At 49.2% G+C, this 14,381-nt stretch overlaps 1 protein-coding gene across 1 annotated transcript in view; it reads right to left on the minus strand.

The window, feature by feature from the left end:
• The window catches only part of LOC126252336 (transmembrane protein 117-like), a 559,109-nt gene that overhangs the window by 287,184 nt on the left and 257,544 nt on the right, over nucleotides 1-14,381 (minus strand). The window contains exon 3 of the mRNA XM_049953223.1: nucleotides 3,957-4,343. Within this exon, the coding sequence (XP_049809180.1) occupies nucleotides 3,957-4,343 (387 nt within the window). The remainder of the gene's footprint in view (nucleotides 1-3,956; nucleotides 4,344-14,381) is intronic.

A 14,381-nucleotide genomic window follows, 5' to 3' on the forward strand; every position in this document is an offset into this window, starting at 1 on the left:
GAGCCAGACGCCCTGTAGCCTGCATTCCACACTGACCTCAAACGACCGCCATTTGTGCCTTCAATGGTGCCTAACGAGAGCTCATTGGATGGCAAGGTGCAAGTCTGTTTTGTTTTCTGATGAAAGCTTGTCCTGACGCATGCGTTTGCTAGCAGGCGGCCAGTTGAGGGCCCATAAACAGCCTGTCTACGTGCTAGACACACTGGACCTACACCTGGAGTTACGGTCTAAAGTCCGATTTTGTATGACAGCTGGAGCATTTTCGTGGGTATCCGACGCACTCTGACTACAAATTTGTACGTCGGTACGGTAATCTGACATACTGTGCTGCCATTCTAGAACACCATTTCAGGGGTGTTTTCCAACAGGATAATGCACATCCACATACCGTTGTTGTAACCCAATACGCTCTACCGAGTGTCGACGTGTTGCCTTAGCCTACTCGATCACCATATCCGTCTCCGATCCAGCACATATAGGACATCATCGGACGACAATTTCACCGTCACCCGCAAATAACATTACCCGTCCACGTCCGTGCAACTGGCATGGAACTCCGTACAACACAATGCATGCGCTTCTGTATGCTTGTGGTCAACAGTTTGACGTAGCACCGGTTGTTAATATACCAGCTCTACAAATCTGCAGTGGTTACCTCGCGCTTACATTAAACTGTGATTCTCCAATGTTAATCACTTAAATACGTTATCTAGAGAAATGTATTCTCGAAGTTTCATTACTTAACATTAATTACACTACTGGCCATTAAAATTGCTACACCACGAAGATGACGTGGTACAGACGCGAAATTTAACCGACAGGAAGAAGATGCTATGATATACGAATCATCAGCTTCTCAGGGCATTCACACAAGGTTGGCGCCGGTGCAGACACCTACAACAGGCTGACATGAGAAAAGTTTCCAATCGATTTCACATACACAAACAGCAGTTGACCGGCGTTGACTGGTGAAACGTTGTTGTGATGCCTCGTGTAAGGAGGAGAAATGCGTACCATCACGTTTCCGACTTTGACAAAGGTCGGATTGTAGCCTATCACGATTGCGGTTTATCGTATCGCGACATTGCTGCTCGCGTTGGTCGAGATCTAATAACTGTTAGCAGAATATGGAACCGGTGGGTTCAGGAGGGTAATACGGAACGCCGTGCTGGATCCCAACGGCCTCGTATCACCAGCAGTCGAGATGACAGGCATTTTATCCGCATGGCTGTAACGGATCGTGCAGCCACGTCTCGATCCCTGTGTCAACAGATGGGGACATTTTCAAGACAACAACCATCTGCACGAACAGTTCGACGACGTATGCAGCAACATGGACGTATGCGGTTACGCTTGACGCTGCATTACAGTCAGGAGCGCCTGCGATGGTGTACTCAAAGACGAACCTGGAGGCACGAATAGCAAAACGTCATTTCTTCGGATGAATCCAGTTTCTGTTTACAGCACCATGGTGGTCGCATTGGTGTTTGGCGACATCGCGGTGAACACACACTGGAAGCGTGTATTCGTCATTGCCATAATGGCGTATCACCCGGCGTGATGGTATAGGGTGCCATTGGTTACACGTCTCCGTCACCTCTTATTCGCACTGACGGCACTTTGAACAGTGGACGTTACATTTCTGATGTGTTACGACCCGTGGATCTACCCTTCATTCGATCCCTGCGAAACCCTACATTTCAGCAGGATAATGGACGACCGCATGTTGCAGGTCCTATACGGGCCTTTCTGGATACAGAAAATGTTCGACTGCTGCCCTGGCCATCACAGACTCCAGATCTCTCATCATCTGAAAACTTCTGCTCAATTCTGGCCGAGCAACTGGCTCGTCACAATACGCCAGTCACTATTCTTGATGAACTATGGTATCGTGTTGAAGCTGCATGGGCAGCTGTACCTGTACACGCCATCCAAGCTCTGTTTGACTCAATGCCCAGGCCTATCAAGGCCGTTATTACGGCCAGAGGTGGTTGTTCTGGGTACTGATTTCTCAGGATCTATGCACCCAAATTGCGTGAAAATGTACTCACATGTCACTTCTACTATAATACACTCCTGGAAATTGAAATAAGAACACCGTGAATTCATTGTCCCAGGAAGGGGAAACTTTATTGACACATTCGTGGGGTCAGATACATCACATGATCACACTGACAGAACCACAGGCACATAGACACAGGCAACAGAGCATGCACAATGTCGGCACTAGTACAGTGCATATCCACCTTTCGCAGCAATGCAGGCTGCTATTCTCCCATGGAGACGATCGTAGAGATGCTGGATGTAGTCCTGTGGAACGGCTTGCCATGCCATTTCCACCTGGCGCCTCAGTTGGACCAGCGTTCGTGCTGGACGTGCAGACCGCGTGAGACGACGCTTCATCCAGTCCCAAACATGCTCAATGGGGGACAGATCCGGAGATCTTGCTGGCCAGGGTAGTTGACTTACACCTTCTAGAGCACGTTGGGTGGCACAGGATACATGCGGACGTGCATTGTCCTGTTGGAACAGCAAGTTCCCTTGCCGGTCTAGGAATGGTAGAACGATGGGTTCGATGACGGTTTGGATGTACTGTGCACTATTCAGTGTCCCCTCGACGATCACCAGTGGTGTACGGCCAGTGTAGGAGATCGCTCCTCACACCATGATGCCGGGTGTTGGCCCTGTGTGCCTCGGTCGTATGCAGTCCTGATTGTGGCGCTCACCTGCACGGCGCCAAACACGCATACGACCATCATTGGCACCAAGGCAGAAGCGACTCTCATCGCTGAAGACGACACGTCTCCATTCGTCCCTCCATTCACGCCTGTCGCGACACCACTGGAGGCGGGCTGCACGATGTTGGGGCGTGAGCGGAAGACGGCCTAACGGTGTGCGGGACCGTAGCCCAACTTCATGGAGACGGTTGCGAATGGTCCTCGCCGATACCCCAGGAGCAACAGTGTCCCTAATTTGCTGGGAAGTGGCGGTGCGGTCCCCTACGGCACTGCGTAGGATCCTACGGTCTTGGCGTGCATCCGTGCGTCGCTGCGGTCCGGTCCGGTCCCAGGTCGACGGGCACGTGCACCTTCCGCCGACCACTGGCGACAACATCGATGTACTGTGGAGACCTCACGCCCCACGTGTTGAGCAATTCGGCGGTACGTCCACCCGGCCTCCCGCATGCCCACTATACGCCCTCGCTCAAAGTCCGTCAGCTGCACATACGGTTCACGTCCACGCTGTCGCGGCATGCTACCAGTGTTAAAGACTGCGATGGAGCTCCGTATGCCACGGCAAACTAGCTGACACTGACGGCGGCGGTGCACAAATGCTGCGCAGCTAGCGCCATTCGACGGCCAACACCGCGGTTCCTGGAGTGTCCGCTGTGCCGTGCGTGTGATCATTGCTTGTACAGCCCTCTCGCAGTGTCCGGAGCAAGTATGGTGGGTCTGACACACCGGTGTCAATGTGTTCTTTTTTCCATTTCCAGGAGTGTATATTTGTCCAATGAATACCGCGGTTCCTGGAGTGTCCGCTGTGCCGTGCGTGTGATCATTGCTTGTACAGCCCTCTCGCAGTGTCCGGAGCAAGTATGGTGGGTCTGACACACCGGTGTCAATGTGTTCTTTTTTCCATTTCCAGGAGTGTATATTTGTCCAATGAATACCCGTTTATCATCTGCATTTCTTCTTGGTGTAGCAATTTTAATGGCTGTTTTCTTCCGCCTGTGTATACAGGTGTGTTTCACTCCTCACAGTAATTATCTCCTGGAACTAAGACATATGCCTAGTAAGACTGATTGAAACTGTTTCAGGAGTTTCGGGATCATGCTGGAACATAGACTACACATATATTTACATATACATACATCTATATATACGTGCAGTTTCTGTGGACAGGCACAGGGTGGAGGTGGCGGCGTGTTCTGCAGCGGGACGGGGGGGCCCACTCACCGTGGAGCGGCGGCGGTCTGTGGCGCTGAGTACTGTGGGCACCCTGCGCAGGCGGCCGGGCCGCGGCCGCTGGTGCTGCTGGTGGTGCTGGTGGTGGCGCGCGCCGTCGCAGCCCGCCCCCGCGCCGCGCACGCTGGCCGAGTCGGCCGACGCGGAGGCGGAGGCGGAGCCGGCGGCCAGCACCGAGGCGCAGGTAGCGGCGCGGCTCAGCGGCTGCAGCTCGAGCGCCTCCTCGCTGCGCCCGCCCACCCCGTCCTCCTCCTCCTCCTCCTCCTCCTCTTCGTCCTCGATGTCAGCGTACTGGTAGTAGTTCTCGTAGATGGAGCCCCCGGCGCGCGACTCGGGCGGCGAGCAGCCTCCACTCGTCGTGCTGCCCCCTCCGTACGACTGTGGACACACCACACCAGTGCGCTGGTAATTACACGGACACCAAGCTCGTCGTCTCAATTGCACGTAGGGCTGTCGATGTACACTATCTCATCGAAAGTACCGGGGAACCTCTATGTAATGCGGAAATGGCCACTAGATGTCGCGAGACGCGGTCCCGCTGGTATAAATGGGGACGGGCCGTGTTGTGTTGTCAGTAGAGAAGCAGCAACGGCGGACTGGGTGGGTCAGATGAACTCAGTGACCTCGACCGTGGACTAGGCACTGGATGCCACCTGAGAAACAACTCTATCAGGGACTATTCAACCCTTTTACACCCGCTCAAGTCAGCTGTTGGTGATGTGACATTGAAATGGTACTGCTAAGGAACAAGCACAGCTAACTCAGTACCAGTAAAGGACGGGATGGCCGGCCATAGTAGAGGATGGTTATACACGGTCTACTCACATTAATGTGATCACCGTCTACGTTCGACATCTACGTGGAATAACTACTCACAGACGGCAGGTGGCAGCACTAGCGCGTCTGGAGGACGGTGAAAACACTGTGGAAACGGAGCGATTCGTCTGACGTCCAAAAGTACATGATCATTGGCTTTCGGGCCAAGGGTGCAACATTTTCGATACTATTAAGTTTATAAACTGTTTGCGTGCCGCCGTGGCTAAAGTATACCATGCATGGCAAAGTGGCATCATCCAATCCCAGAGCCTAGGCAACTGCGTTGGACCACAGGCCATAGATGACAGGGATGAACAATGGCTATAGAGACGTGTGTGGGTGAACAGATGTGCAACTGAAACTTCCTGGCTCATTAAAACTGTCTGCCGGACCGAGACTCGATCTCGGGACCTTTGCCTTTCGCGGGCAAGTGCTCTACCAAGTGAGCAACCCAAGCATGACTCACGCCCCGTCCTCACAGCTTGAGTAGCGCTTGGGTAGCTCAGTTGGTAGAGCACCTGCCCGCGAAAGGCAAAGGTCCCGAATTCGAGTCATGGTCCGGCAAACAGTTTTAATCTGCCAAGAAGTTTCATATCAGCGCCCACTCCTCTGCAGAGTGAAAATCTCATTCTAGATGTGCAACTGTTGAACAACTGGTCACCCAGATGAACCAAGGGGCTACCAACAGTATCCCCTCAATCACTGTCCAGCGAAAGTTGCTGTGTGGCAGTTGCCTACTTCGTGCACCCATGCTAACTGCTTTTTATCGGCGACGAAAGATTGAATTTGTACGCCACTGCCGCTACTGGACGTCTGCTGAGTGGTGACAAGTGGTCGTTGCAGATGAATCACGTTTTATGCATCACCAGATCCAAATATCTGAAACCAGTGACCCTGCATCAATCTTCGAAGGGGTCCAGCCCTGAGAAGGGACCGTTATGATCTAGGGAATATTTTCGTGACATTCCCCGGATGGCCTCGTCATTCTGGAAGACACCACTGGATCAACACAAGTACGTACCTATCCTTAGGGACCGTGTACTCCTCTACATTCAGTTTCTTTTTCCTGAGCACGATGGCATCTATTAGCAGGACATTGCAGCCTGTCTCAGACCCCACGTGTACAAGTGTAGTTCGAGGAGCACCACGATGAGTTTATCGCTCTCCCCTCGCCACTAAACTCCCCGAATTTAACCCTATCCCTCGATAGGACGATCTCGTTGGGTCTACTGGCGCCATGGATCATTAACCGAGAAACCTAGAGCAGCTGGAAGTGGCACTGCAGTTGGCATGGCTCCATATCCCTTTCAGTACGTTCCAGAACATCACTGACTCTGTTCCTGCGCGTGTCTCAGCAGTCCACATTGCAAAAGGCGGTTATTCTGGCTTTTAACTACGCTCATGCTCATAAATTAAGGATAATTGCAGAATGTAGTGCCACACAACGTGGGACTACACAAAACTGGCGCTAATTGTATAGGCACATAGGGAACACACACGACAAAGATCTTTACGTCCATGGTATTGGTGATAAGTTGAGAAAACGAAACACATGTGCTACAAATCGCCACTGTTTCCTGCGCATGTACCCCAACATCAATATGGGATATGATCACTATAGTGGAATCTGGCTCTGAGCACTATGGGACTTAACATCTATGGTCATCAATCCCCTAGAACTTAGAACTACTTAAACCTAACTAACCTAAGGACAGCACACAACACCCAGTCATCACGAGGCAGAGAAAATCCCTGACCCCGCCGGGAATCGAACCCGGGAACCCGGGCGTGGGAAGCGAGAACGCTACCGCACGACCACGAGTCGCGGACTATGATCACTATACACACATACACAGGCTGCAGAACGGGTTGGCATACTCTGGATCGGGCGGTCGAGCTGCTGCTGGGGTATAGCCTCCCTTTCTTGCACTAGTGCCTGTCGGAGCTCCTGAAGTGTCCTAGGGGTTTAAAGGCGTGCAACGATATATCGGCCGAGAGCATCTCATACGTGCTCCATGGCCTTTAGGTCTGGAGAAAAGGTAGGACATTCCATTCGCCTGATATCTTCTGTTTCAAGGTACTCCTCCACGATGGCAGCTCGGTGGGGCCGTGCGTTATCATCCATCAGGAGGAAGGTGAGACCCACTGCACCCCTGAAAAGGTGGACATACTGGTGCAAAGTGACCTCCCGATACACCTGACCTGTTACAGTCAAAGACATGCAGGGGTGTACGTGCACCAGTCATAATCCCACCCTACACCATCAAACCACGACCTCCATACAGGTCCCTTTCAGGGACATTATGGGGTTGGTATCTGCCTCCTGGAACATGCCAGATGAAAATCCGTCGATAATCACTGTTCAGACTGGACCTGGTCTCGTTCGTGAACATAACATGGGACCACTGTTCCAATGACCATGTACTGTGTTCTTGACACCAGGCTTTACAGGCTCTCCTCTGATCAGGGGTCAGTGGAATGCATTTTTCAGGTCTCCGGGTGAATAAACCATGTCTGTTTAGTCGTCTGTATACGGTGTGTCTGGAGACAACTGTTCCACTGGATGCGGTAAGGTCCCGAGCAAGGCTACCCGCAGTACTCCGTGGCCGTCTGCTGGTTCTTATTATGAGATATTGGTCTTCTGGTGGTGTTGTACACTGTGGATGTCCCGTACTGTAGCGCCTGGACACGTTTTCTATCTGCTGGAAAAGTTGCCATAATCTTGAGATCACACTTTGTGGCATACGGAGGGCCCGTGCTACGACCCACTGTGTTTGACCTGCCTCCAGTCGCCCTAGTATTCTACCCCTCATAACCTCATCAATATGTGTTCTTTGAGCCATTTTCATACACAGTCACCATTGGCACGTCTGAAAACGTCCGCACACTTACTCGCTGCACCGTACTCTGACATGCACCAACACTCCTCTGCGTATGTGGACTGCTGCCAGCGCCACCGTGCGACGACCGCAGGTCAAATGCACCGCACGGTCATACCCAAAGGATTTAAACCCGCAAACCGCGCACCAAAGTGTTGTTTCACCCTGTATCAGCATTATCCTTAATTTATGAGCATGAGTATATGTAAAAATCGCGTGAAGGAACCACTCTTGCCTTCGAAAGAGGTAGCAACAGTCCAGTTAGCTCAAAGATTGTTAAAAAGAATGGGGTACAATGCTCGACCACTACCACGCATTTCTGACGTCAATTTTAAGCGACGCCTGAAGTGGTGTAAAGGCAGCGACGCCACTGTGCAGTGGATGACTGGAAACGAGTGATTTGGACAGGTGAACCACGCTGTACCCTGTGGCAATCCGATGAGAGGGTTTGGGATTGGCGAATGCCCAGAGAACTTTGTCTGTTATCGTGTGTAGTACCAACAGTGAAGTACGGAGGTGTTGGCTTTATGGCATGGTGTTGCTTTTCGTGATTAGAGTGTGATCACCTTATTGTTGTTGTTGTTGTGGTCCTCAGTCCTGAGACTGGTTTGATGCAGCTCTCCATGCTACTCTATCCTGTGCAAGCTTCTTCATCTCCCAGTACCTACTGCAACTTTCATCCTTCTGAATCTGCTTAGTGTATTGATCTCTTGGTCTCCCTCTACGATTTTTACCCTCCACGCTGCCCTCCAATGCTAAATTTGTGATCCCTTAATGCCTCAAAACATGTCCTACCAACCGATCCCTTCTTATAGTCAAGTTGTGCCACAAACTTCTCTTCTCCCCAATCCTATTCAATACCTCCTCATTAGTTACGTGATCTACCCACCTTATCTTCAGCATTCTTCTGTAGCACCACATTTCGAAAGCTTCTATTCTCTTCTTGTCCAAACTGGTTATCGTCCATGTTTCACTTCCATACATGGCTACACTCCATACAAATACTTTCAGAAACGACTTCCTGACACTTAAATCTATACTCGATGTTAACAAATTTCTCTTCTTCAGAAAAGATTTCCTTGCCATTGCCAGTCTACATTTTATATCCTCCCTCCTTCGACCATTTTACTCCCCAAATAGCAGAACTCCTTTACTACTTTAAGTGTCTCATTTCCTAATCTAATCCCCTCAGCATCACCCGATTTAATTTGACTACATTCCATTATCCTCGTTTTGCCTTTGTTGATGTTCATCTTATATCCTCCTTTCAAGACACTGTCCATTCCGTTCAACTGCTCTTCCAAGTCCTTTGCCGTCTCTGACAGAATTACAATGTCATCGGCGAACCTCAAAGTTTTTACTTCTTCTCCATGAATTTTAATACCTACTCCAATTTTTCTTTTGTTTCCATTACTGCGTGCTCAATATACAGATTGAATAACATCGGGTATACGCTACAACCCTGTCTCACTCCCTTCCCAACCACTGCTTCCCTTTCATGCCCCTCGACTCTTATAACTGCCATCTGGTTTCTGTACAAATTGTAAATACCCTTTCGCTCCTTGTATTTTACCCCCGCCACCTTCAGAATTTGAAAGAGAGTATTCCAGTTAACGTTGTCAAAAGCATTCTCTAAGTCTACAAATGCTAGAAACGTAGGTTTGCCTTTTCTTAACTTTCTTCTAAGATAAGTCGTAAGGTTAGTATTGCCTCACGTGTTCCAACATTTCTACGGAATCCAAACTGATCTTCCCCGAGGTCCGCTTCTACCACTTTTTCCATTCGTCTGTAAAGAATTCGCGTTAGTATTTTGCAGCTGTGACTTATTAAACTGATAGTTCGGTAATTTTCACATCTGTCAACACCTGCTTTCTTTGGGATTGGAATTATTATATTCTTCTTGAAGTCTGTGGGTATTTTGCCTGTCTCATACATCTTGCTCACCAGATGGTAGAGTTTTGTGATGAATGGCTCTCCCAAGGCCATCAGTAGTTCTAATGGAATGTTGTCTACTCCCGGGGCCTTGTTTAGACTCAGGTCTTTCAGTGCCCAATCAAACTCTTCACGCAGTGTCTTATGTCCCATTTCATCTTCATCTACATCTTCTTCCATTTCCATAATATTGTCCTCAAGTACATCGCCCTTGTATAAACCCTCTATATACTCCTTCCACCTTTCTGCCTTCCCTTCTTTGCTTAGAACTGGGTTGCCATCTGAGCTCTTGATATTCATACAAATGGTTCTCTTCTCTCCAAAGGTCTCTTTAATTTTCCTGTAGGCAGTATCTATCTTACCCCAAGTGAGACAAGCCTCTACATCCTTACATTTGTCCTCTAGCCATCCCTGCTTAGCCATTTTGCACTTCCTGTCGATCTCATTTTTGAGACGTTTGTATTCCTTTTTGCCTGCTTCATTTACTGCATTTTTATATTTTCTCCTTTCATCAATTAAATTCATTATTTATTCTGTTACCCAAGGATTTCTATTAGCCCTCGTCTTTTTACCTAATTGATTCTCTGCTGCCTTCACTACCTCATACCTCAGAGCTACCCATTCTTCTTCTACTGTATTTCTTTCCCCCATTCCTGTCAATTGTTCCCTTATGCTCTCCCTGAAACTCTCTACAACCTCTGGTTCTTTGAGTTTATCCAGGTCCCATCTCCTTAAATTCCCACCTTTTTGCAGTTTCTTCAGTTTCAATCTGCAGTTCATAACCAATAGATTGTGGTCAGAATCCACATCTGCCCGTGGAAATGTCTTACAATTTAAAACCCGGTTTCTAAATCTCTCTCTTACCATTATACACTCCTGGAAATGGAAAAAAGAACACATTGACACCGGTGTGTCAGACCCACCATACTTGCTCCGGACACTGCGAGAGGGCTGTACAAGCAATGATCACACGCACGGCACAGCGGACACACCAGGAACCGCGGTGTTGGCCGTCGAATGGCGCTAGCTGCGCAGCATTTGTGCACCGCCGCCGTCAGTGTCAGCCAGTTTGCCGTGGCATACGGAGCTCCATCGCAGTCTTTAACACTGGTAGCATGCCGCGACAGCGTGGACGTGAACCGTATGTGCAGCTGACGGACTTTGAGCGAGGGCGTATAGTGGGCATGCGGGAGGCCGGGTGGACGTACCGCCGAATTGCTCAACACGTGGGGCGTGAGGTCTCCACAGTACATCGATGTTGTCGCCAGTGGTCGGCGGAAGGTGCACGTGCCCGTCGACCTGGGACCGGACCGGACCGCAGCGACGCACGGATGCACGCCAAGACCGTAGGATCCTACGCAGTGCCGTAGGGGACCGCACCGCCACTTCCCAGCAAATTAGGGACACTGTTGCTCCTGGGGTATCGGCGAGGACCATTCGCAACCGTCTCCACGAAGCTGGGCTACGGTCCCGCACACCGTTAGGCCGTCTTCCGCTCACGCCCCAACATCGTGCAGCACGCCTCCAGTGGTGTCGCGACAGGCGTGAATGGAGGGACGAATGGAGACGTGTCGTCTTCAGTGATGAGAGTCGCTTCTGCCTTGGTGCCAATGATGGTCGTATGCGTGTTTGGCGCCGTGCAGGTGAGCGCCACAATCAGGACTGCATACGACCGAGGCACACAGGGCCAACACCCGGCATCATGGTGTGGGGAGCGATCTCCTACACTGGCCGTACACCACTGGTGATCGTCGAGGGGACACTGAATAGTGCACGGTACATCCAAACCGTCATCGAACCCATCGTTCTACCATTCCTAGACCGGCAAGGGAACTTGCTGTTCCAACAGGACAATGCACGTCCGCATGTATCCCGTGCCACCCAACGTGCTCTAGAAGGTGTAAGTCCACTACCCTGGCCAGCAAGATCTCCGGATCTGTCCCCCATTGAGCATGTTTGGGACTGGATGAAGCGTCGTCTCACGCGGTCTGCACGTCCAGCACGAACGCTGGTCCAACTGAGGCGCCAGGTGGAAATGGCATGGCAAGCCGTTCCACAGGACTACATCCAGCATCTCTACGGTCGTCTCCATGGGAGAATAGCAGCCTGCATTGCTGCGAAAGGTGGATATACACTGTACTAGTGCCGACATTGTGCATGCTCTGTTGCCTGTGTCTATGTGCCTGTGGTTCTGTCAGTGTGATGACCCCAGGAATGTGTCAATAAAGTTTCCCCTTCCTGGGACAATGAATTCACGGTGTTCTTATTTCAATTTCCAGGAGTGTATAATCTATCTGATACCTTTTAGTATCTCCAGGATTCTTCCAGGTATACAACCTTCTTTTCTGATTCTAGATCCAAGTGTTAGCTATGATTAAGTTATGCTCTGTGCAAAATTCTACAAGGCGGCTTCCTCTTTCATTTCTTCCCCCCAATCCATATTCACCTACTATGTTTCCTTCTCTCCCTTTTCCTACTGACGAATTCCAGTCACCCATGACTATTAAATTTTCGTCTCCCTTCACTACCTGAATAATTTCTTTTATCTCGTCATACATTTCATCAATTTCTTCATCATCTGCAGAGCTAGTTGGCATATAAACTTGTACTACTGTAGTAGGCATGGGCTTTGTGTCTATCTTGGCCACAATAATGCGTTCACTATGCTGTTTGTAGTAGCTAACCCGCACTGCTATTTTTTTTATTCATTATTAAACCTACTCCTGCATTACCCCTATTTGATCTTGTATTTATAACCCTGTAATCACCTGACCAAAAGTCTTGTTCCTCCTGCCACCGAACTTCACTAATTCCCACTATATCTAACTTTAACCTATTCATTTCCCTTTTTAAATTTTCTAACCTACCTGCCCGATTAAGGGATCTGACATTCCACGCTCCGATCCGTAGAATGCCAGTTTTCTTTCTCCTGATAACGACGTCCTCCTGAGTAGTCGCCGCCCGGAGATCCGAATGGGGGACTATTTTACCTCCGGAATATTTTACCCAAGAGGACGCCATCATCATTTAATCAAACAGTAAAGCTGCATGTCGTCGGGAAAAATTACGGCTGTAGTTTCCCCTTGCTTTCAGCCGTTCGCAGTACCAGCACAGCAAGGCCGTTTTGGTTAATGTTACAAGGCCAGATCAGTCAATCATCCAGACAGTTGCCCCTGCAACTACTGAAAAGGCTGCTGCCCCCTTTCAGGAACCACATGTTTGTCTGGCCTCTCAACAGATACCCCTCCGTTGTGGTTGCACCTACGGTACGGCCATCTGTATCGCTGAGGCACGCAAACCTCCCCACCAACGGCAAGGTCCATGGTTCATGGGGGAAGATCACCTTATTACGCTCAAGGAAACGCTAGATTCGGAACGACGTGAGCGAGTTTTGCAGCACTGTGTACTGTGTGCTGCAGAACAACAGTTCGGAGATGGTGATTCTGCCAGCGTGACAATGCACCCTGTCATAATGGAGAAACTGTGAGGAAATGGTTTGTGAACGATAACATTCCTGAAATGGAATGGCCTGCCCAGAATACCGACTTGAATCTAATGGAATACCTTTGGGATGAGTCAGAACGTCGACTTCTCTCAAGACCCCAGCTTCCAACATCACTACTTTGTCTGGTTTTGGTTCTTGAGGAAGAATGGGCTCCTGTTCCTCCGCAAGCATTGAGGTACGCTGAAAGTGTCCCCAGCAGAGTTCAAGACGCCATAAGGGGGACGAGTGAATACACCACATATTAATGTCCACTAATAGGTGTCCGGATACTTTTGATCACATAGTGTAAAATTTACGTTAATCACGAGTGTTATCGCCATCCTATTCGTGAAGAGTTGTTGGTTATTCTTGTAACGATGAGGATGAAGATTGTATTTATTTCACAGCTTTATGCTTGGTGTGCAGTCACTCCGATGCGCTGTCCGTGGGAAAATTGAAGACATGCGCGGAAAAACGGGCTAACCCTCGAATGTAGAAAACTTAGACATAAATGTTGCCATCTGTTGTTGGGTGTGGGAACTAAAATTTTGATAGTTCCAATATTCAGTAACAGATGGCAACATTTATCTCTAAGTTTTCTACATTTGAGGGTTAGCCCGTGCCGGTCGCGGTGGTCTAGCGGTTCAGGCGCTCAGTCCGGAACCGCGCGACTACTACGGTCGCAGGTTCGAATCCTGCCTCGGGCATGGATGTGTGTGATGTCCTTAGGTTAGTTAGGTTTAAGTAGTTCTAAGTCTATGGGACTGATGACCACAGATGTTAAGTCCCATAGTGCTCAGAACCATTTGGTTAGCCCGTTTTTCCGTGCACGTCTTCAGTTGATTATGATTTCCGGTCTTACTCTTGACCGCGTCATACAAACGCCTCTAAACTAACTTAATAAAATTTTAAAAAAGGCCTATGAGATAGGCAGGGATTACAACATACAAAGAAAAAGATTATTATTAAAATATGCATATATTAGAATCGAAATAATTTAACTTGCCTAGAAGAGCCTTCATGTAAATACGGTTGCAGCCCAGAATTCGCTCCGGGCAACCACAAACACAATACTGTTACTTAAAGGACAATAGCTGTTGTTAGTAAAATGGCGGAAGACGTGCCGTTACTCCAGAGCAGGGTATTCCATGGGTGGCGAGTAAGTGCTCCGCGAAAAACTATCAATAATATGGCGAATTTTTCGATACTTTTTCTTATTTTTTAAAAAGATCTATTATGATACCTGTGTTATTAGTGTTAATTTAAAACTGAAGTAAACACTGAATAAAACAAATTTTTTTCTTA

This window comes from Schistocerca nitens, chromosome 4, assembly GCF_023898315.1.
Source record: "Schistocerca nitens isolate TAMUIC-IGC-003100 chromosome 4, iqSchNite1.1, whole genome shotgun sequence".
Taxonomy (NCBI): Eukaryota; Metazoa; Arthropoda; class Insecta; order Orthoptera; family Acrididae; genus Schistocerca; species Schistocerca nitens.